General features: G+C 34.2%; 1 protein-coding gene across 1 annotated transcript; it reads left to right on the top strand.

Moving 5' to 3' along the window:
* Window positions 1-1,132: 1,132 nt before the first annotated feature.
* On the top strand, window positions 1,133-4,401 carry LOC114190140 (receptor-like protein EIX2). The gene is made up of 3 exons (XM_028078925.1): window positions 1,133-1,613; window positions 1,913-3,753; window positions 4,378-4,401. The coding sequence occupies exons 1-3, from the start codon at window positions 1,133-1,135 to the stop codon at window positions 4,399-4,401; spliced, it is 2,346 nt and encodes a 781-aa protein (XP_027934726.1).
* The last annotated feature ends 19,083 nt before the right edge of the window (window positions 4,402-23,484 follow it).

Here is a 23,484-nt window from a genome sequence, read left to right as displayed (position 1 = left end):
CATTTTCCCACTACTTATAATTTGATCCTTATTTAGCATTTCCTTTTCTAAACACAGGTCTAAATACTGTTGTTGGTGAAGAAAAAAGATAGTATTTAGGCTATGTGCGGACTACAGACAATTGAACAAGTTGATCATCATGATCAAGTACCAATTGCCAATGATAGATGATTTGACGGATCTATTACGCGAAGTGGTGGTGTTTTCAAAGATATATATGAGATCGAGATACCATCAGATTCTGATCAAGATTACTCATAATGATTACTAATACAAGCCTCCCCTCATGATTCTCTCTAAGCATATTAGTATTATAATAGGTCCTAAGAACTCTAGTAACTAAACTAAAAAATCAATTATATAAAATATTTATATTTTAATTAAATAAATAAATTACAAATATTATAATATTTGTATTTATTAAAGAAAAATTAAACATTTTAAAGTTTAGATAATTAAATAATTTTATATATATATATATATATATATATATATATATATATATATATATATATTTAAAGTTTAGACTAAAAATTAAATAATTTTTAAAAACTATTTAAAATATACTTTTGTAAAAGAAATTAAATTAATTATTATTATTTATATTAATTAAAGAATTAATCATATTAAAATATCTATATTTATTAAATATAAATTAAATAAATAAATTAACTAGAAATATTAAAATATTTTTATATAACGAAGAAAAATTAAATTCTTAAATTAATTTAAATATCAAACGATCTATATTTTAAAATTTTAATTCAAACTCAAACATATTAAAAAATAAGAAAGATTTAAAAGTAAATTAAAATAATTTTTAGTAGAAACAATTGAAAATTCTTGTGTAAGAAAGCATTCTCACTAGTAAAATTAAAACAATAAGGTCAAAGAAAATTTGCAGAAGCGATTAAAGTTTTCTTTCCCAAAATTATATCTGCGCTTCTTTTTTTTTTTTTTTTCATTTTTTTAGTTCCAAAGTCAGCATTTCAGGTGAGAAGTTTGAAAAGAAATTTCACAAAGATTCATGAAAAGCTAACCATCTCTATAAATATACATCTTCATTGAGCAATGTCACAACGGTCATCATTCATCAATCTCTTCTCAATTAATCCTTCTTCTCTCAATCAGGATGACCTTTATATCACAATTTTCAGTTCTTTTGCTTTTACTTTATTATGCTTTTACATTCCAAAAAATTGTGTGCAACAATCTTAGCCAACTTCGCTGCAATGAGAAGGACCGACAAACCTTGCAAATGTTTAAAGAGGGTGTTCTTGATCCATCCAACAACCTCGTCACTTGGTCCACTGAACAAGACTGTTGCGAATGGAAAGGAGTTCACTGTGACAATACCACAAGCAGAGTAACAAAACTTGATCTATCCCAACAATTTCTAGGAGGTGAAATCAAGTTATCTTTGTTGGAACTTCAATTTCTATATCATTTGAATTTGAGCCATAACTACTTTAATGTTATTCGCATTCCACCAATTCAAAATGGTGTCATATTTGGCTCCAACCTCCATTACCTTGATTTATTCATGCTTGACTTATCCTTCAAGAATGATATTTCCATGGATAGTCTTGATTGGCTTTCTCAACTTTCTTCATGAGATATCTCAACCTTGGTTATACAAATCTTCGTTATGCTACCAATGGGCTTCAATTGTTGTCTATGCTCCCTTCTTTGTTCGAGTTACGATTGAGTTTTTATGAACTATACATCACTTCGTCTCTCAAACGTGTGAATTTTACTTCACTTGTAACTCTTGATCTTTCAACCAACTATTTCACCTCAAAATCATTAAGCTGGTTGTTTAATCTTAGTACTGGCATCTCTCATCTTGAACTTAGTCAAATTTCTTTACATGGGAATTTTGATCTTCAATGGCTTTCTCAACTTCATTCTGTGAAATATCTTGACCTTTATGGAATAGATCTTCACGAAGAAGCCAACTGGCTTTTAGCCATGCCTCCTTCATTATCAGACCTACACTTGAGCCATTGTCAACTAACCACCATGAGCCCATCTTTAAAGCATGTGAATCTTACTTCACTTGTCACTCTTGATCTTTCAGGTAACCATTTTAACTCTGAATTGCCACATTGGTTGTTTAATCTCAGTCGTGATGTCTCCTATCTTAAACTTAAAGACAATAGTTTTTACGGTGAAATACCTTCAAGTTTGTTCAACTACCAAAATTTGGAATACCTTGATCTATCAGGCAACATGTTTTCTGGTTCCGTTCCTTTCACTTTAGGAAATCTCACATATTTGGTTGTCTTAAAAATTGGTTATAATTCCTTTTCTGGTACAATATTTGACTTGCATTTTTCCAGACTCCACAATTTACAAGTGTTGCACTTGAGCAACACAAGGTTTCATTTCAATCCTGAATGGATTCCTCTGTTTCAACTGAAAAGGCTTTATTTGGATGATACAAATCAAGGTCCTCAATTTCCACCATGGATATATACTCAAAAGTCACTTTCAACTTTATACATGTCAAGCTCAAAAATTTCATTTGTAGAAGAAGAAAAGTTTTGGGGCTTAATAGCTGGTATTGATGAAGGGATCGATTTATCTAACAACTCAATTAGTGGAGACATATCCAACGTCTTGCTAAATTCTAAGTACATATGGTTAAGCCATAATAATTTCACAGGAACACTCCCACATTTATCACCAGAGGTCGAATATGTGGATTTATCTCATAACTCTTTCACAGGATCGATTCCACATAGTTGGAAGGACTTGAAACATTTGCTTTTTATCAGCTTGTGGAATAATAATTTATTCGGTGAAGTTCTTGAGAATCTTTCATGGTCGACATATTTATTAGTTATAAATCTTGAAAAAAATGAATTTTCTGGAAATATACCAAACAATATGTCCAAAAACTTAGAAGTGGTGATATTAAGATCTAATAAATTTCAGGGAAGTATTCCATCTCAAATATTCCTTCTCTCTTCTTTGATTCACTTGGATCTCGCCCATAATAAACTTTCGGGATCAATGCCTCATATTCTGTATAACACAACAGAAATGATAACACATTATTATCCTGTACCTCTCTTTAATTTAGATGGCAACATTTATTTATATGCAAAGGGTCGGGTTTATGAAAGTAGACTTGACTTGAGCAGGAGAACCGTTGACCTTTCAGCTAACAAGATATCTGGAGAGATTCCTTCGGAATTATTTAGGCTGATTGAAGTTCAAACATTGAATTTATCTTATAATCATTTGACTGGAACTATACCTAAGACAATTGGAGGAATGAAAAATCTAGAATCTCTTGATCTCTCTAATAATAAGCTTTTTGGTGAGATTCCACAAAACATGGTTGCGTTGTCTTTTCTAAGTTATTTGAACCTATCATGCAACAATTTTTCTGGACAAATTCCAATAGGGACTCAACTTCAAAGTTTCGGTGTATCAAGCTATAATGGAAACCCAACACTTTGTGGAGCTCCTCTTTCAAAGTGTAACGTGAAAAAAAATCCTTTCAATACAATCCAACAACATACAATCAACGAAGGTGGTGAATTTGATAAAGAATCACTGTATCTTGGAATGGGAGTTGGGTTTGCAGTTGGATTTTGTGGTCTTTTTGGTTCTTTGCTCATTTTTAGGAAATGGAGACATAAGTACTATCGATTGATCAATCGAGTGTATGACCAACTATATGTTACTTACATGCTCAATTTCAATAACATTCTTAGCACAGAAGCACCACAGTTAGTTCAGGTCAGTAAAACTAACATTATAGTTTTAGTTATTTATTTTCCTATTGTTTATGCTAATTTATGTTTTATTTGTAGATTATACTAAACTCAATATTTTTTTGAATAAATATAAGAAGAAAATATCATCAATCAATCAGTATTAAAAATTGTGACAGAAATATGAATTGTGTCTGCATCAGTAAAGTTGAAAGAATAACTTTCAATATGAATTTGTGACATATATTTAAGGATTAGTTAGTGTAATCTTGGAAATTAAATCAAGGGAAATTTGTCATATTTTTCTTGAACACAATAATCTTTTGTATACATCTTCCAAAAGGAAAAAACTATTCTGAAACCATTCATTTGACATTTTTATTACTTTTACTTTTTCATTAAGAAAAATAGTGTCAAATAAGTGTAACTGGTGTCAATATATTAGTATTCTTTCCAAAAATACCAAAATTTTCACATGTGTTGTAGTTTCACGTGGAAGAAGATCGACACTTTAATTTCAAAGGAAGAAATTATGAAATTGTTTTCAGTTTATCTAATGCTTACAATATGCTTGTGTTTATTTTGAACCTATTTTAGATGTTTTTTCTCTGAAAATTAAAGCTAAATATTGTATTTCATATTGAAGTAGGCTCGAAGTGTCGGTGATCTTTGATATATGAGATCAAGTGGAGGATCTTGCAGCTTTAATTAAGTCTGCTTTTTGAATGATGCCATGAAGTTCATTAGTTCAACTATTGTGTCCACAATCGTTTTTCTGTTCAATTTCTGAATTCGTCAATTATTATCTTTTAGCTTTGTTGTTATCTATTTTTTCTTGATAAGTAATGAGATTAGGGTTCTTTAAGAACATCGTTTTGTAGCCTCATTGAAAGATTGACAAAGCTCATTTACTTTGTATTGTAAGTTAAATGTGGGATAATATTTGATTGGAATATATTCATGATTATACTATAACTCAATTACTTAGAATATAAAATTATTAATTTTTTATGATTTTTTTTCCTTTTAGAGGGATCATTTATGAGAGATTATATAAATGTGATATCAGTCAACCTCATAAGGGTTTGACACCAGTTTTATTATTTGTATTGTGTTTTTTTAACCATTTGTGTTAGTTTTTATAAAAAAATATTTTGTTAAAAATTAATTTCGTATGCATGGGAATATGACTTAGGATTGATTTTACCCTTTCTAAATTTGTTAATTTGTGAATATGCTACCTTCCACTTGCACTTAATTATAACTTGACCATAAATCAATTTTGTAGAACATCTAGCAATCGTGTAACTCATCCAACAAATCACCCACTAAAGGAATAGGGAACCTTCCTTGATGGTCTATTTATTAAGGTCTTTATTGTCAACACAAAGTCTCTAAGAACAATCTTTTTTGCCAACTAGGACAACTAGACTTACAAAAAGGCTGCTACTTTTCTGTATTATACCATACATAGTCTTGCACCAACTTGTCATAAAATATTTTTGCTTCTCACCATATCATTAGGGCCTCTTATTAATAAGATTGGCACTTGCAACCAATGAAATTTTAGGATCATGGTTTTTTCTCTAGGGTGGTAATATGGTAGGTTCATGGAAATGGCCTCAAATTGCCCTAGTAATTCATCAATAGATTCATAAATAATTTGACTATCAACATGTGTGATTAATGATTGTAGTAAGAAAGTATTATCTTGTCACACTATTGGAGCATGGATAAATGCACACTAGAAGCAATTGCTTCTATAAATATTTTTTTCCTAGTAGTCTTTAGCTCCTCACATTGCCCCTCTCAAAACCAATTTCTTAGCTTGAACATAAAATAGCATGAACACATTTGCTACTACCACACTTTAAGGTGGGAATATTTTTGATAGCATAACCCAATTTCTTAGCCACCACCTCATCTAGAAAATTATAGGTACTTTCATTGTCAATGAATATATATGCAAGGTTGTTTGTTATAGTAGCTCGTCATTCACATGGTTTTGAAGCTAACTATACATGATAAGGCATTAATTGATATTTGAGGATCCAAGGAATTATTACCCTCTTCTTGAGTGTCCTCAGACTGATCCACCATCTCCACCTTCATATCATTCATCTCCAACACATGAATCCCAAGTTTCTTATGTGTCAATGCATGTATTAGGCTAGGTTCATCACAAAAGTAAAAAAAAAATCCTTTAGATCTTCTCTCAGTCATAAATGCAAATGTAAGTTTTGTATTTGGTTGTCTTTGGTTTGTATTTAGGAAAATATGTGAATTGGGGAACTTGTGTACATGGTTAAGTGTAGGAAAAATAGCTTTTGCACTAGTTTTTGGTTTCTAAAATGTAGGAAATTTTTTTGTGGAAATTTTTGAACTAGAGGTTGATTCATACAATTTTTCCAAATGGAATGCCTTTATTACATCATGAGGTTGAAACACCCTAACAATCATTTCAATGTCCTTTTTAATCTATCAAAAGATACATAACATAGAAAACGAATATTGTATTGTATATATTGTGTTTTATTCAGTGATATATGAACCACTTATATACAAGAGTCCAATAATTAATTTTGGAGAAAATACAACAATATGGTAATGATATGATTACTAAAAATAAGCTATTAGATCTCCTATAATAAAGCTAAGGATATCTCTTATTATTCTATTATAATATTTCATCTATTATTCTACCATAATATTACGCTAACATTATGCTAACACCCACCGTCAAACTCAAGTTGGTATAACCGATGTCAACTTAAGTTTGCTTAAGAGATCCTAGAAGCGTTTTGGAGGATGAGTTTTGGTAAAGATATCAGTAGAGGAGACTGAAGTCAATAGGACAATGCCATTAACAACATGATGACGAACACGGTGACAATCAATTTCAATGTGCTTTGTGAGCTAATGGAAAACATCATTATGAGAAATGTGTATAACACTTTTATTGTCACAATAAGGTAGAGTAGTAGAAGGATGTGTGACACCTATATCACTTAACAACCATCGTAACCAGAGTAATTCATGAGTGGCATCAGCAAGAGCACGATATTCAGATTCTATGCTAGAGCGGGCAACAATAGTCTACTTTTTGCTATGCTAGGAAATAAGAGAAGTTCCTAAGAAGAAACAATAACCTATTGTAGAGAGACGATCTGTTGGATTGCCTACCCAATCAGCATCAGAGTATCTAGATAAGACCAAAGATGAATTAGCAGAGAAATGTAAACCTTGAAAATAGTTCCCTTAATGTAACAAGGAATCCAAAGAACTACAGAAAAATGAGATGACCGAGGTGTAGAGATAAATTGACTGACGACATGGACAACATATGCAATGTCAAGTCGAGTAACAATGGGGTAAATAAGACTACCAACAACTTATTGATACAAAGTGAGGTCATCAAGAGGAGTGTCATCAAGTAGAGTAAGCTTACAATTGACTTTCAAAGGGGTAGATTCAGTTTTGCTATCAGTGATACCTGCTCGAGAAAGTAAGTTAGAAGCATACTTGGCTTGGGAGAGATAATAGCCTTCAAAATTGTGAGACACTTCAAGACCCAAAAAATAGCTAAGAAGACCAAGATCTTTCATTTCAAAATTTTGATTAAGATAACTTTGTAATGTGGAAATGCCAGAGTTGTAACATCTCAGCCGGATATTACAGATTTAAATAATAAAATAAAGAAAAAAAAATAATGATTACGCTGCATTTAATAAAACCTCATTTCCCAAAAGCGCGGGAAATTTAAAACTTTTATTACTTCCAATAATAAACCAAAATCCATAAATTATAACATCTGGAAATAATATAAAAGCATCTCGTAAGTGTTTACAAATTATTTCAAAATCAATAATAATAAAAACATAAAACTCCCAAGCCATCCCTGCTCCATAGCTAAGCCTCACCAGGACCACCTGCATCAACATCATCTGCTCATGTGTATCATGCACACCGATCATCGCCAAACACAAGCAAATAGGGTGAGCTTAACAAATTAAACATATAATTATACATTCATATATATATATAAGACACTCATATATATATATATATATATATATATATATATATATATATATATAACACAACATTCACATCAGGGAAAGTTTCCTTTCTTTAATTCCATACCACATGGCCACCACCATGTGAATCGTGTTCTACATCTTCTAGTGATTACCCCAAGGTGACTTGCTGCCATACCTATCGGCCACAACCGATAGAGCACGTGCGGAAAACCATTGCTACGGATCACACACCGTAACGCTAGGTGGAGTTCCCAAATACGAACATAGTTCATAACGTCAGTCAACTACCGAGGAGGGCAATCTATCTAGACCCATTTGTACTGGCCACAACCAGCACACTCACACCGACACCACTCGCCAACCCGAGCTCAACTCAAGGGTTCCTTGTGTTCATCCGCCATCCCAAGCTCAACTCGAGGGATGTCATTCCGAGCTCAACTCGAGGAATGTCACGTGCTTAACCCCTATCCTGAGCTCAACTCAAGGGATACGTTCCGAGCTCAACTCAAGGAACACCAGCAAACCCACCTTTAAAGCATCACCAAAAGCCTTGTAGATCACGCATGCAGAACTAACAACCCAAAGTTGCAACAACAAAATCGCCAAGCGGGGGACACCTACCGCCAGGCGCTGCTGCTTCCAGACCGCCTGGTGGGGGACGCATACCGCCAGGCGCCAAGTGCCTCGTTCCTCGCTGCCCTACATTTATCACCTGACGGGACGCTTACTACCGCCAGGCGCCACACGTACAGGTTGTTCTCTGAATCCAAGCTATCTCCTGGTGCTATATCAGTAGTTTGCTCAATACTCAACTGGTTTAGACTATGTCTTCCGTCCTCACCCTCTTACTTCACCAGTTCAATTGCCATACCTTATTCACACCTATAATGCCTACAACATGCTAACACCACCAGAATTACCAAACAAAAAGTTTCTCAATTCAATTTGTGTTCTTAGTCATCATTGGGGTCAATTATTCCCATTCATATGCCTGCTACATTTGATATAAGCACCAGTTACCATGAAATTGAATCACTACAGATACACCCCCAATCCTAATCTGTCAGATTTACCTCAAGTTACTAATCTCTTCCAAAGCTTATCAAATTTACATGGATTCATCCCATCTATTATGTATATATATTTATATGAGTTCTTACTTCTCATTTTACTAGCATGTTTCAGTACATTCTCTGCATTGTTTGCCTAGTCACACTTAACTACAATTTATACTTCATTGACCATCATCCTTGATTCCTTGCACTTACTGCAACATAATAATCCCTCCCTCACACAAAATAATGGATTAATTCCTACTTCTCATTCTATCTTTAATCTCGCATTTACCAAAACCTGACCTTCCCAAAATCACAAAGCCATCAAAATTCCCGCAGCCACGCAAAGGGAAATGCCTTTGTGATGGCGCCTGGCGGTGGACTTTGCACCGCTAGGCGGTGCGTATGATTTCTGGATTCCCAGAATCTTCCTCCCTACGAGAACTCCCAATCTCACAATTTCAACCTTCTCCCTGTCCAATTTCTTCCAATTCTTACACAAATTCACCCGCATGCAGACCAATGTACGACCCACACTCATTCTCTATAATTTTCCCCTAAATTACACCACCAATTCGTCTCACAGTATTAATCCCCAAACTTTCCAACCTTAACCATCTCTCCACTGTTCCATTCGATTACGACCTCAATACGTGATTATAACCACAGTTTGACATCAAAACCATCCTTTAATAATTATGGTTAACTTTCCCTCCGATCAGAATCAACCCAGACCACACAAAACATCAAAAATCAAATCAAAAGGATAGCATCGCTTGACAGGTATTCATCACCGCCAGGCAGTTCAACAAGAAAACCCAGAATTGGGTCACAATCACGTGTCGCCTGGCAGTCGAGAGTTTATCACCAGGCGATTCTTCTTCAAGAACCCAAAATCAACACAGAAAAGATGAGTCGCCTGGCGGCCAATCACCACCCACCAGGTGGTTTCTGGAAAAATCCCCAAAAACGTGAATTTCATACACTTTCGACAATTTATATGCATCCATTCATCATAGAGTTCATGCAATTATACAATATAAAATAATAGTACGATTTCCAGTTCCCCTAACCTGGTTTCCTTGCTAAAAGTTTGAGAATTCCAAGGTTCTTCTTTGCTCACCCAAAGTCTTCTTAGTTCTCCCTCCAATTAGCTCCTAGGCTCCCTCTCACAACACTAAATCCCTCTGAACTCACTCTCTCAATTGTGCAGAACGAAATCAATCGCTAACTCTCTCCTTCTCTCTCTAAAATTCCATCAAGTGTGTGTTAATTACCCTAAAACGAAATTAGCATTAAAAGGGAATGTAATTACCATTCATCGTCACTTATGGGCTGCTTTTCTAGCCTCCCTTGGCTGCCCACTCAACTAGGTTTTCTTTACCCTTCCATAGTCAAGTCAAAACTCAATTTAGCAAAAATAAAGTTTAATTTAGGTTCTTCAAGGCTTGAACCCACAACCATGCCAATGTCAAGTAATTGCACAACCAATTCATGTTTCATGCTGATTAATATAATTAAATGATTATATTATCCCATCAAATGATCAACATATATTTAAAAATAATAACAAATAAATAACATGCAATTGGCATACATAAGACTTGAACCCAAGTTCTCTCACATAATTAAGTACTCTCAACCAGTTGAGCTAGTACTTTTCCACATTATACAAGTTAGAATTTAATGCCATAAAGGCTCCCACTACTCGCATTTATTATTTATTTATTTATTTATTTAAATTTCACGGGTCTTACAGGAGTCATCATCTCCAATTATTATCATATCATCAACATAAAGCAACAAAACTACAACACCTTTGTCAATTCTTCAAATAAATGCAGAGTCATGTGGACTAAAAAGAAAGCCAAATTGTATAAGAGTGGAACTAAATTTGCCATACCAGGCTTGTGAAGCTTGTTTTAAACCATACAAGGATTGTCGAAGCTTACAAACCTTGTGAGGTGAATGAAAACCAGGAGGAGGATGCATACAGATTTCTTCCATTAGATCTCTAAGAAGGAAGGCATTCTGGAAATCCATTTGATAAAGTTTCCATTTTCGAACCACAACAATAGCTAAGAGACTACAAACAGAGGTTACTCGGGCTACTGGGCAAATGTCACTTCATAGTCTATTCCATATTCTCGAGTATACCCTTTTGCTACTAAGTAAGATTTATAACGCTCAATAGTTCCATCAAAACGGATTTTGATCTTATAAACCCACTTGCAACCAACCAGATTCTTGTTAGGAGGAAGGTCAATTAAAGCATGAATTTCTTCATTCATAGCTTATTGCCAAAGGGGGCTTGTACTTGTCTCACGATAAGAGGAAGGCTCATGGATTGTTGCAATAGTAGAATAGCAATGATAATCATTAAGATAATGAGGAATTTCTCGTACCTGGGTGGAACATTGAGGTTTAGAAACATTTTATGGTGTAGAAATAATAGTTGAGATAAGTTCAACAGGAGCGCGTGTGGGAGGATCAATATTAAATACATCATAAATACCCATATTAGAACTTGGAAATAACTCAAAGGAAGAATCAGTGAAAAATATAGACTCGGAGGTGACAGAGTTATGAAACTTTGAAAGAAAAGAGAATATGGTATTTTACCAAAATGTGACATGACGAGATATGCGCAATTTGTTGGAAATGGGATCCCAACACCGATAGCCTTTATGTTCAATGTCATTACAAAGAAAACAACATAGACGAGAATGAGGTTCTAATTTTGTATGCTAATAAGGGTGTAAAAAGAACAAAACAAGCACAACAATAAGGTTGAAGAAGTGAATGATTAGGAGGCTTACCAAACAGTCTTTCAAAAGGAGAGATATTTTGGAGAACCAAGGTAGGAAGTCTATTAATATTGTAAACAACATTAAGAGCAACTTCCCCTTATAATTTTTCTGGACAAGAGGCATAGATCAAAAGAGCACGAACAGAATCAAGAATACGACGATGTTTACGTTGACCATTCTGTTGAGAGGTGTGAGGACAAAAGTTAAACAACAATGCCTTGATGACTTAGAAATTGGAGTAAGAAGGAATCTTTATATTCCATTGCATTGTTTGTTCGAAGAATTTTAATATGACCAGAAAATTGAGTTTTTAGCATATTTGCAAATGTAATATAAATTTGAGATAACTCATATCGACGCTTCAAAAAATATATCCATGTAAATCAAGAGTAATCATCAACAAACAAGATAAAATAACAAAAACCATCTATTAAAGGAATAGGGGAAAGACCCAAAATGTCAGAGTGAATTAAACTAAAGGGATTTTCGGAAATAGAATCACTATTACAATGCAAACAATCAAATGACTCAAACTTTATAGATCCTTATAATCAAATTTGAGTACTAACTTACACACTGAATCTATTTTAACAAAATCTATTTAGGTGTAATATATAATTAAAGCAAAACCACCTAAAACATATTATAAAGCTAATCTAATGCATCTAATGACTACCTAAACTAGCAGAATGCAATTCAAACATAGAATTAAAAGTAAAACAATCTAAATTACTACAAAACTCAAGTAAAACTACATGGTTAACTATTCTAATTCCTAAAACTTTGAAAATAAGATTACACTAACTAATGTCTAACTAGGCTAGTTAACTATTCAAGTATAAATGAAGACTGGTGTGTTTTGACAGCTATAACTCAGCACAAATGTACTTTGATGTCCATTAGCCTCCCCCACTGCTGGCATATCCATTTGAGCTTCAATGCAAAAGTCAACTATAAAGTCAACTATGTAGATTTTTGACAAAACTAGTGCAGATTTCACCTCTTTGCTGGTTGGTTTCACTTTGTTCTCTTGATCATTAATCTTGTATCAACTTTAAAGCATTGGCCTACATTCCATTTCACCTCACCTCTTTGCTGGTTAGAGACATTGTTTATTCAAAATTACTCAAACTAGACTAAGCTAGGTCACTAACTAGACTAAACTTGCTAAAAACTACAAACCAGCACCAACAATTTACCTATTCTAAACTAGATTTATGACACAATAAAACTCTCCAAATGCAAACAAAGTAACCTTAGTCTATAACTATCCTAATAATGCATAATTATAGAACTAACAAAATAAAAAATAGAAACTAAGATTTACTAGCTACTCAAATTGATTCTAGAACTAGGATGCTGAAATTAGTAAATGTTATGACCAATACTAGACTACACTATTCTAGTATAGGTTAATGAAGCTAAACAACTAACAACTAGACTAAACTAATACGATCCAAAACTAATTAATATTTACCCTAAAAATGACTTAAAAAGAGCTAATTAACACAAATTAAGAAAAACAAAGAATATGACACTCCAAACTAAATTTAAGCTAAAAACTATGTATTAAACACTTTAATCAACCCAAAACGAATGCAAATGGACAAAAAAAGTGGAAAATTTAGAAAATTATCACACCCTCACACTTGAACAATTGCACACTTAGGGAAAAATAAAAAGAAAATCAACTCACTTTCTAAAAATAGAAACAAATCTCTCAATAAAAATTTTGCACACTTGACTCATTCTACTTTTCTAACTAAAAACTACATATGACAGCAGAATGCTCTAATTCAAGCTACAAAACATCCGGTCAATCAAAAACAACTCCAAGCAATGATACTAAGTAATGAACAATTAAAACTCATTGGCATAAAACAACTTCAACCTCCTAGATTAGTGTTTGCACTCTACACTTAAGTGTATCAACTTGTGTTTACTCTCAACATCTCAATCAAATGCACACTCAATGGACATGGAAAATTTCTAATCAATAACAATCAAAACATATGTGAATCCAAGATCAATAGCAGTTTTTCATGGTCTTGTAATGAAGCTAAGGTGAAGGTACGACATAGGAAAGGGAACCAAGGCTCAATTCCTAGAAAAGTGAGATGAATGTAGGTTGTAACTTCCTGTCCGGATATTATGAGTTTAAATAATAAAATAAAGAAATAATAATTTAGAGTCAATAAATGAAACCTCATTTCCCAAAAACACGGGAAATTTAAAAGTTTATTACTTCAGCATGAGATACCTCAAATCCAAAATTATAAAAAAACTCCATTAGAAGATCAAAGTTTAGTAATGTAAAGGATTACAATTTAATCAAAATCATAATAAAGTTTGATAAAATTCTCTTTCCAAGACTAGCCTCGCTCCGGCTCTAAGCCTCAGCAGATCCACTTGCAACATCATTTGCTCTCGTGTACTGCGTACACGATCATCGCCAAACATAAGCAGATAGGGTGAGCTAATAATCAAAATAATCATATATACAACATATATACATTACAATCACACCAAAGGAATTTCATCCTTTGATTTCATCCCACATGGCCACCACCATGTTAACCGTGTTCTACGTCTTCTGATGAGTACCTCAAGGTGTCTTGCTACCACACCTACCAGCCGCAACTGGTAGAGCACGTGCGGGAAACCATGCTACGGACCACACTCTGCAATGCCAGGTAGAGTTCCCAATACGAATAACATTCATAACGTCCCAAGACTACCAAACTCGTTAGCTTAATACTGAGGAAGGCAATCTATTTGGACCCTCCGTACATACCACAACGTGCACACTCACACTAGCAACACTTACCAACCTGAGCCACAACTCAAGAGTTCCTCGTGTTCATTCGTCATCCTGAGCCACAATTCAAGAGATGACATTTTGAGCCACAACTCAAGAAATGTCACATGCTTAACTCTTATCCCAAGCCACAACTCTAGGGATACGTTCTGAGCCACAACTCAAGGAACCCCCAAAGCCAACCTTCGAGGTATCACCAAAGCTTTTTAGATCATGCACATAAAAAACAAACAAAACTTATGCCTATGCATGATCGCCTGCCGTTACTCTGGAGTCGTCATGCGAAACTCACTTCCAAACCACCTAGCGGGGGACACGTGCTACCAGGCACCAAGCGTCTTTGATGTTATTGTTTCTGCAAGTATCGCCTGGCGGGACAACCCTTACCGTCAGTAGCCAAACTCTTCAATACCCCACTGGTTTTGTAGCTATCGCCTGGCGGTCAAACACCATCACCTAGCGCTATACCAGTACTTGTGCAGTATTGGGTTTTAAGCACCCGGAACAAAGTAAAATCAATCCTACTTATAATTATGCATATCCACAATCAAGAATATAGGCTTACAAAAATCAACATGACTCCAATGCACTATCTCAATTTAGATGGCTTCATCATACGTGTACACAAGTATCACCATATATCATATGCATCAATCCCCACATATTCATATATATATATATATATATATATATATATATATATATATATATATATATATATATATATATATATATATTCCACCCTTGAAATCCATGTTGTCATTCAATTCCAACTAATGAAGAATGTGTGCTCAAACAAATATAAGTAGTAGCACTTTGACAACTTAAGTACATGATCCTATGCACCAATGCAAATTCATATTGACACAAATGCATTCACCAATAAACCAATTCTCAACATGTGACTAACCTAAAGGAACATTCAAATTCATAGAGACTTGCAACATAAGCCAATCATGCTTCATTAAAAGTTACTTGAAATTACCAAGAGCTTATTCATGTATTTTTAAACACTTCAAAACCAATAATAATGAGTAACATATATCTCTAGCTACTGACCTCCAAATCAAACCTTTACCGTTCAAAGTGAAGAACTACCTGTTATGGACCACCTGTCAAAATTTCATCAAAATCGGACGGTTAATGAATCGAAAAATACAATTTTACGAAAACTGCGCAAACCAGAAAAATGGTGGCGCCTAGTGCCCAGAAATCAGGAACTTGATGCCTGGCGGTATAAAACTAGCGCTCGGCGGTTCCTGTTGCGCGAAAAGTCTGAAAAACAACACTTTTTCATGAAAAGAACACTAGCACGCATCACCTAGCGGCAGCTCTTCACCGCCTGGCGGTTCTTAACAAAAACCCAGAAATTGGGTTTTTTAATATGAGTTGCCTGGTGGCTTTGAAGGCCCGCCAGGCGATTTCTAGAAAATTTCCAGAAACTTATCACAATCCATAAAATCACGCGTACAATACATTCATGCTTGTCATACAATTCATAATTATGAATTTAAAATCAAGAAACACGATGAACAGCTCCCCTAACCTAGATTCCCTTGCTCCAAAAGTGCGTAAATTTTTGAGTCCTTGATCCCAATAAGCCTTAGCTTGATTCCTCCCTCAGAACTCCTTCTCAACTTTCACTTCTCTCTCTTTGCACTTTGATTTACTCTCTCAAAATGCACTTATGGCAGCCTTAGCATAAACCCATTTTCTCACCCTTAATTCTCAGTAAATTGTACCTTAATTAGCAATGATGGAATGAAAAACGAAAATGGGCATTAAGTTGAACCTTAATTGTCATTCAAGTTCATTATTGGTTATTTTTCTAGCCCTTCTTGGCTGCCCATTGTCAGCTAGGATTTCTCTGCCCTTTCACATTCATGCCAAAACTAATTTTAGCAAAAAGAAAACTTAATTTGGTTCTAGTAAGGTTCAAACCCATCACCATGCAAATGTCAATTTAATGCACAACCATTTCACCAATTCATGTTTCATGATAATTCCTATAAATATAGGATTATATTATCACTCATCATGATCCAGCACATTATTAAAATAATAATAAATAACACATAAATGGTATACATAGGACTTGAACCCAAGTCTTTTCAAACAATCAAGTATTCTCAACCATTTGAACTAGTACTTTTCCACGTCACAACCAACATTAAATGTCATAAAGGCTCCTACTACCCGCATTTATTAATTAATTAATTAAATTTAGTGGATCTTACATAGGTGGGATAATGCGAGTTCAAGTGTAGAACAAAATCTAGCACACTTATTTTCTATACTGCCATCACCTCTTATCTTCACTTTCTTTTCTTGTCATTTTTTTTCACTTTTCCATCTTTATCCTATTTTTCTTCTTCACCAGATTTTTCTCATTTTGTTCCAGTTTTTTCTCCCATTTTCACTAATTCACAAGCTAATCAGTAACAACTCAGTCACATATTCCTCTTTATCAATAGTACCCCCACACTTGAACTCGACAATGTCCCATAACTTAGCCTAATTCACCTCACATCTCTAGAATAGGGTATAAACATGGTTTTACAGGTCCAAGAGTGCCAATAAGCTAAAATTTCATAATAAAATATCAAAATAGGCTACAAAAACAGGTGCAAGGAAAAATTGTCCGAGGTAGGCTATATTTGGCAAGTGACTCAATTCAAAATGGCCTATATCACATCAAGAATGCACATCCAATGATTAGTTATGAAGAGAAATAATGCAAGGCCTAGAATGCCATTTTCATTAATGCATACACAAGAAAAAAAAATTCAGGTTCAAAGCTCTCATGGTTCATTTTTTTGTCAAAATTGTTCTTTGCAATTCATCATATAAAAATCACTAAATCAATGTATGGAACTTTACAAATATGACCACAAAGCTATCCACTCAAATTAGACACTCCATCTATCACCTACCATTCAAGAACTAAAACTAGTAAAATGAGAAATATGCAAATCTGTAAAAATCAATTAAAACATATGTAAAATCTATTCAAGCAAGTTTTAAACAACAAAAGAAAGCTAGAAATCAACTCAAAAATGCAATTCTACAAGGAAATCAAAATTTCACTACTAAAAACCTAAAATACCACTATAAGACTAGGCTAAAACTAAAAATTGAACTAAAATAATAAACGAAAATGCTAAGCAACTACCTAAACACATTCAAAATGGTATAAGAAAGGTAAAAACAAAGCAAAATCTGATTATAAGAAGCTAGAAATGCAATTTTTTTAAACAACAAAAACTGAAAAGCAAAATAAGCTAAGCATGGAACAAAAGTTGTAATCTATCAAAACGAATTCATACAAATTTAAAAGAGAAAACTGAGAGTAAAATTTAAGGTAACTAATAATAACAATGAAAATTCAAAATACTACCTATAGACTAAAATTGGTCCAGCTTATAACCCAAGAAGTTAAACTATTATACTAGTTAATAGCTAGAATGAGCCTATAAACTAAAAGAGACCTAACACTACCAAAATCAACCAAAAAGAGTCACTAAACATGTCCAAATTCATCAATCAAAACCAAATATGCAAGTATTTACTAAAGCAAAAACAAAAACTTAGAATCTAACTATGCATCTAGAAACATCTTAGTAAAACAGAACAAACAACACAAGACTAGATAAAACAGTAATTACAAAATTATGTACACAACTATTGTTACGGAACAGAATGATGAAGAAGAAAGTAGAAGGTTAGAAAGCAAAATCGTAGTGTATCTACAAAGGCAACAACAATATATGTGACCGGAGCTTGTTGACAAACCTGCAAAACAGAATTAAACCAAAATAGATGAAAATGTAACCTTAGTAGACTAGAGTAATTAAGAAATTATCAAAATAGAAGGTTAGCAAATGCAATTTTAGCAAGAGTTAATAGTTGTATATTAAATACTAAATAGAAATTTGACAACAGTAAAACACAATTATTCTTCAATTACTAGATCCTGTAAAATCAACTTGTCATCATCTTCCCCCATTGGTTGTGTTTCTTGGATAATTTTCAGTTGGTGGCCAATTACTTTAAAAGTTTGCTCACTGTTTGGCCACTTGATTTCTATTAAACCATGGGGAAACACGTTCACAATTGTGAATGGTCCCTCCCATTTGGATCTCAACTTCCCAGCTAGTAGTTTCATCTTTGAATTATAGTATAACACTTTCTGTCCAACTCTTAATTATTTTCTCAAAATTTTCAGATCATGAAACCTCTTCGTTTTTTATTTATATATCTTGGAATTTTCATATGCTTCCAGCCTAATATCTTCCAACTCTTGCAAATCTAGTTTCCTATTTTTTTCCTGCTTTTTCCAGATCCAGATTACAACGTTTCACAGCCCAGTAAGCCCTATGTGCAATTTCCACAAGAAAATGAAAGGGTTTTCCAAAAACCACTCTAAATGTTGACATGCCGAAACTGTATGTTGGTCACTGTGCCCATAGTGCTTCATCAAGGTACTGACTCCAATTCTTGTTCTCAGGTTGAACAACTTTCAGCAAGAATTTCTTAACTTCCTTATTAAAAACTTCTGCCTATCCATTACTTTGTGGATGATATGCTGTAGAAACTTTGTGAACCACTCCATATTTGAGGAATAATGAAGCAATGACATTGTTACAGAAATGGCTCCCCTAATCACTAATAACAGCCTTAGGAATACCAAATCTGCGAAAAATATTTGTTCTCAACAAATTTTCCACTGTCTCTGCATAATTTGTTTTACTTGCTTTAGCTTCCACATATCTTGAAACATGGTCAACAACAATTAGAATGTAGCTATATCCCGCTGAATTGGGTAGAGGTCCCATAAAATCTATTCCCATACATCAAAGACCTCACAGAAAGATAGATTCTACCTTGGCATTTCATTTCTTTTAGTTATATTTCCTGTATCCTTTTGGCTCTCTTCACATTGTTGACAAAATTGTGAGCATCTTTGAAAATGTTTGGCAAATAAAAACCACTATCCGAAATGTTTGTAGCTGATCTTTTTCCCCCAAAATGTCCTCCCATTGAAGTATCATGACAAAATCTAAATATGATATCAATTTCATTATCCTATACACATCTTCTGACAATTCGGTCATTGCAGAATCTCCACTAGTAGGGATCATCCCATACATAATACTTAGCATCTAATTTCAACTTGTGTTATTGTGTTTTAGAAATATGTGCTGGTGCAGTGGATGAAACAAGGTAATTGAAAATAAAAGCATACCAAGGTGTGGTCTGATTTGAATTCACTAGATACACAAATTCATCAGGAAATTCTCTATTCAAGATGTGCACCTCTAAATTCCTGTCAAGTCTGCTCAAGTGAACTGCAACTTGATTTTGCATGCCACTTTTGTCCTTAATCTATAGATTAAAATCTTGCATGAGCAATACCCATCTAATCAGTCTCGGATTTGATTCAGCTTTGTTCCACAAGTATTTCAAGGCTACGTAATCTGCGAGCACCATCACTTTTGTTCCAAGCTAGTAGGGTCTGAATTTATCAAGAGAAAAAACAACTGCCAACAACTCTTTTTCAGTGGGGGTATGATTAATCTGAGATGAATCTAAGGTCCTTGACGCTTAAGCAATAACGTGGGAAACTTGTTGAAAAGGTGAATTCCAATCAGGAGGTTGGATAATAGATGCCATTGTGGGTCTATTTTTCAGTTCTGCGAATGCCTTTTTACAATCATCAAACTCAAAATTGACTTCCTTTTTCAGTAGATTGGATAATGGTAGAGCAATACTGCTGAAATCCTTAATAAAGCGGCAGTAGAAACCAACATGACCAGGAAAAGATCTCACCTCTCACAGATGTAGGATACGGAAAATAAGATATCACATCCACATTAGATTTATCCACTTGAATACCTCTATCTGAAATAATGTGTCTTGACACTATTCCTTCTCGAACCAAGAAAGGGCACTTTTCAAAGCTGAGAAACAAATCACTCTCTACACATCTCTGTAGGACATTCACCAGGTTATTCAGACGACTTTCAAATGAGGATCCAAACACCTGTTAGCAAGTAAACCTTTATGTGAATAAACTTATTTATTTCCTTGTATTTTTAATGTAAATGACTATATTTTGGTTTTTCATCTCCAAACTCTAAACTCTGCGATCAAGACACAGTTATTACCTATTAACCAATACGATAAACCCATGACCCTTGCACTCTAAAACACAGAAAACTCCTAAACAAATTAACTATCCATATAAAAACTCATTTAATTTTAATCCATTTAAGTTTATCTAACAAAACTTTCCCTTAAACTTAAATTCTTCTTTATATAAGTTTTTCTACCCTTCGTCCCGACTTTGTCACATGCAGTTTGCACCATGCTTACTACTTTCATTAATATTCGGGTCCTTCATTATATTCGTAGTTGACTTGCTCTCATTGTAGCATACTTGTTCTTCACATTTTCAGCGACAATCTTGTTTTTAACCAAGTTCTTTACTATCTTATTGTTCAACTTGTTCTTACCTGAGTTTATATCACAATACCAATCTCCTTTTGAGTTGTCCACATGCTTTACTGAGTTATGCAAGTTGTCAAGGCAACTCCTCTGATTATCCGAGCTTTCCATGCCCCTCATTGGGCCATCCGAGCTTTTCTTGTCCCTCTCTGAGCTACTCAATTGTCTAACCGACCTACATTACTCAGTTGTTTTGCTGTGTTCACCACACTACTTGGCTGTTTTGCTGAGTTCTCCAATTGTTTATGCTCGCCTCCCGAGCTATGTTCCATCATCATCAACGTAGCTTCTTCAACTTTTTCTGCTGAGTTGGTTCGTCACGAGTTCAATCCGAGTAATGTATTCGACTACTCCTTCTGTCTCCTTCATTCACATGCTCTCTAGCTATCTTCTGAGAGTTTGAAGCCTCACCTGTTTCACTCAATCATTTTCCTTATACACCTTTTTTAGAATGTCCCACACTTTTTTTTGAAGATCTGACACTTGCAATCTTCTCAAAGTCGGACTCATCCACAACTTGGTACAGGATGTATAAAGCTGCCTTGTCCTTCACACGCGCTTCTTTCAATGTTTTCAACTGGGCATTTGACCAATTCGTGGTGTTGGTTGGTTCTTCAAAACCATCTTCAACAACCTCCCAATTTTCTTGGGAGCCAAGAAGAGCTTTAATCTTGAGGTTCCAATTGTCATTGTTGACCGCCTTTGTCAACTTAGACAGGGATATACTGTTTGTAAGACCGGTCATCTCACTCTTATTTTTCTCAAACGCTCAAACACTTAAACTTTCTCTAGTTATCTCTTTTTTTCCCACTCAAACACTCAAGCTAAATGAATCTTGATACCACTTTGTTAGCAAATAAACTTTTATGTGAATAAACTTATTCACTTCCTTGTAGTTTTTATGTAAACAAAACACTACAATTTATAGACTATATTTTGGCTTTTCTTCTCTCGGCCTTAAAGTCTGCAATCAAGACACAATTATTACCTATTAACCAATACAGTAAACCCATGAACCTTGCACTCTAAAACACACAAAACTCCTAAACAAATTAACTACCCATAAAACAACTCATTTAATTTTCTTCCATTTAGGTTTACCTAACAAAATCGTCCATGAATACTTCCATCCAATCCTCTATTAGTTCAGAAAAAATGCTAATCATGCACCTTTGAAATGTGGTCCGTGCATTACATAATTTGAAAGGCATTCAAGTATACGCAAATGTGCCAAATGGACATGTGAACGTGGTCTTATGTTAATCTTCAAAAGAAATATGGATTTGCATGTATCCCAAGAAGCCATCAAGGAAAAAGTAAAATGGTTTTCCAGCTAATTTCTCCGCTACTTGATCTGTGAAAGGCAATCGAAAATGATATTTTCTGGTGGCCTAGTTAAATTTCCGATAATCAATGCACTCTCCATTTATTTATCACTCTAGTTGGTACCATCTCATTATTTTTATTTCGCATAATGGTTATTCCAGACTTTTTTGGCACAAATTGCCCTTAAGACACATACATACTATCTCAAATAGAATATATCATTCTAGCCTTCAAAAGTAATTTTACTTCATCTTATACGCCTTACTCATCCAGAAAAGCATACTTCAAATGTGCAGGAAGAGGTTTCAGCTCCAACTTAGGCGGCTGTTCAAAGAATTTTTCTGCAGATTCTCCATTCACTGTCTCTTCAATATGGTAACAACTCAAAGATTTATTACTGTCAAAACAGAGCTCTTCAATTGACGCATCAACTCTTGAATTGTGTGGTATTGGTTTATTCTTTTGAAAGAACAACCCAAATAATTCAGCAAGCATTACTTCCATTCCATCTTATGTTAACTCATTATTCACAGGCAAATAAGCCAAAGCATCTTCACATTTCATCAAATCACATTCAAATACAGAATGGTTATTTAATATAGAATCTCCCTCCCCAGGCTGCTTCATTGCATCGAAAATGCAAATTTTCAGTTTGCTATCTCCAAATTCCATTGTCAAAGTTCCATTTTGCTGATAAATAAGTACTTCCATGAGAGCTTACTGGATCAATTTGACCTGTCTCTGCTTTAACATTATTGGTGGAAGAAATATCAACTGGCTGAAGATTCAAAGAACCTAGTGCCACTGATTCACTTAATTTATAGATTCCACTGTTTTGTTGCGCTTCAGAAATATCATGTCATACTTTCTCAACATCATTGTCAACTCAGATAATTGTTCTCTCAAATCAATGAAAGTAGTTTTCGCAGAGTTCATATTCTGCCCTTCATTATTGTTAGCAAAGTTGTATTGATACAGGTTATCAGCAATAGCAACAATTAAAGTTCTTGCCTCATTTGGTGTTTCATTCATCAATGATCCTCCAGTTGTTATATCAATCATCAATCTATCATAATGTTGCAGCCCTTCATAAAAGTATTATATTGGTAGTGGTTCAGAGGGATTTGGTGGTTCGAACACTACGAGTAGAGGCTGTTGAATCTGTTCCAATAATTTGTCGGATTTTCCTCCTCAAGTTGT

The sequence above is a fragment of the Vigna unguiculata genome, chromosome 1 (assembly GCF_004118075.2).
Source record: "Vigna unguiculata cultivar IT97K-499-35 chromosome 1, ASM411807v1, whole genome shotgun sequence".
NCBI lineage: Eukaryota > Viridiplantae > Streptophyta > Magnoliopsida > Fabales > Fabaceae > Vigna > Vigna unguiculata.
This window is presented reverse-complemented; position numbering and strand designations above follow the sequence as displayed.

Bases quoted from the DNA above. Each gene is read 5' to 3' on its own strand.
- LOC114190140 (XM_028078925.1), top strand. From the start codon at position 1,133: ATGACCTTTATATCACAATTTTCAGTTCTTTTGCTTTTACTTTATTAT. The intron at 1,614-1,912 runs GAGATATCTCAA...AACTTCATTCTG, and splicing joins GCTTTCTCAACTTTCTTCAT to TGAAATATCTTGACCTTTAT. The intron at 3,754-4,377 runs GTCAGTAAAACT...ATATTGAAGTAG, and splicing joins AAGCACCACAGTTAGTTCAG to GCTCGAAGTGTCGGTGATCT.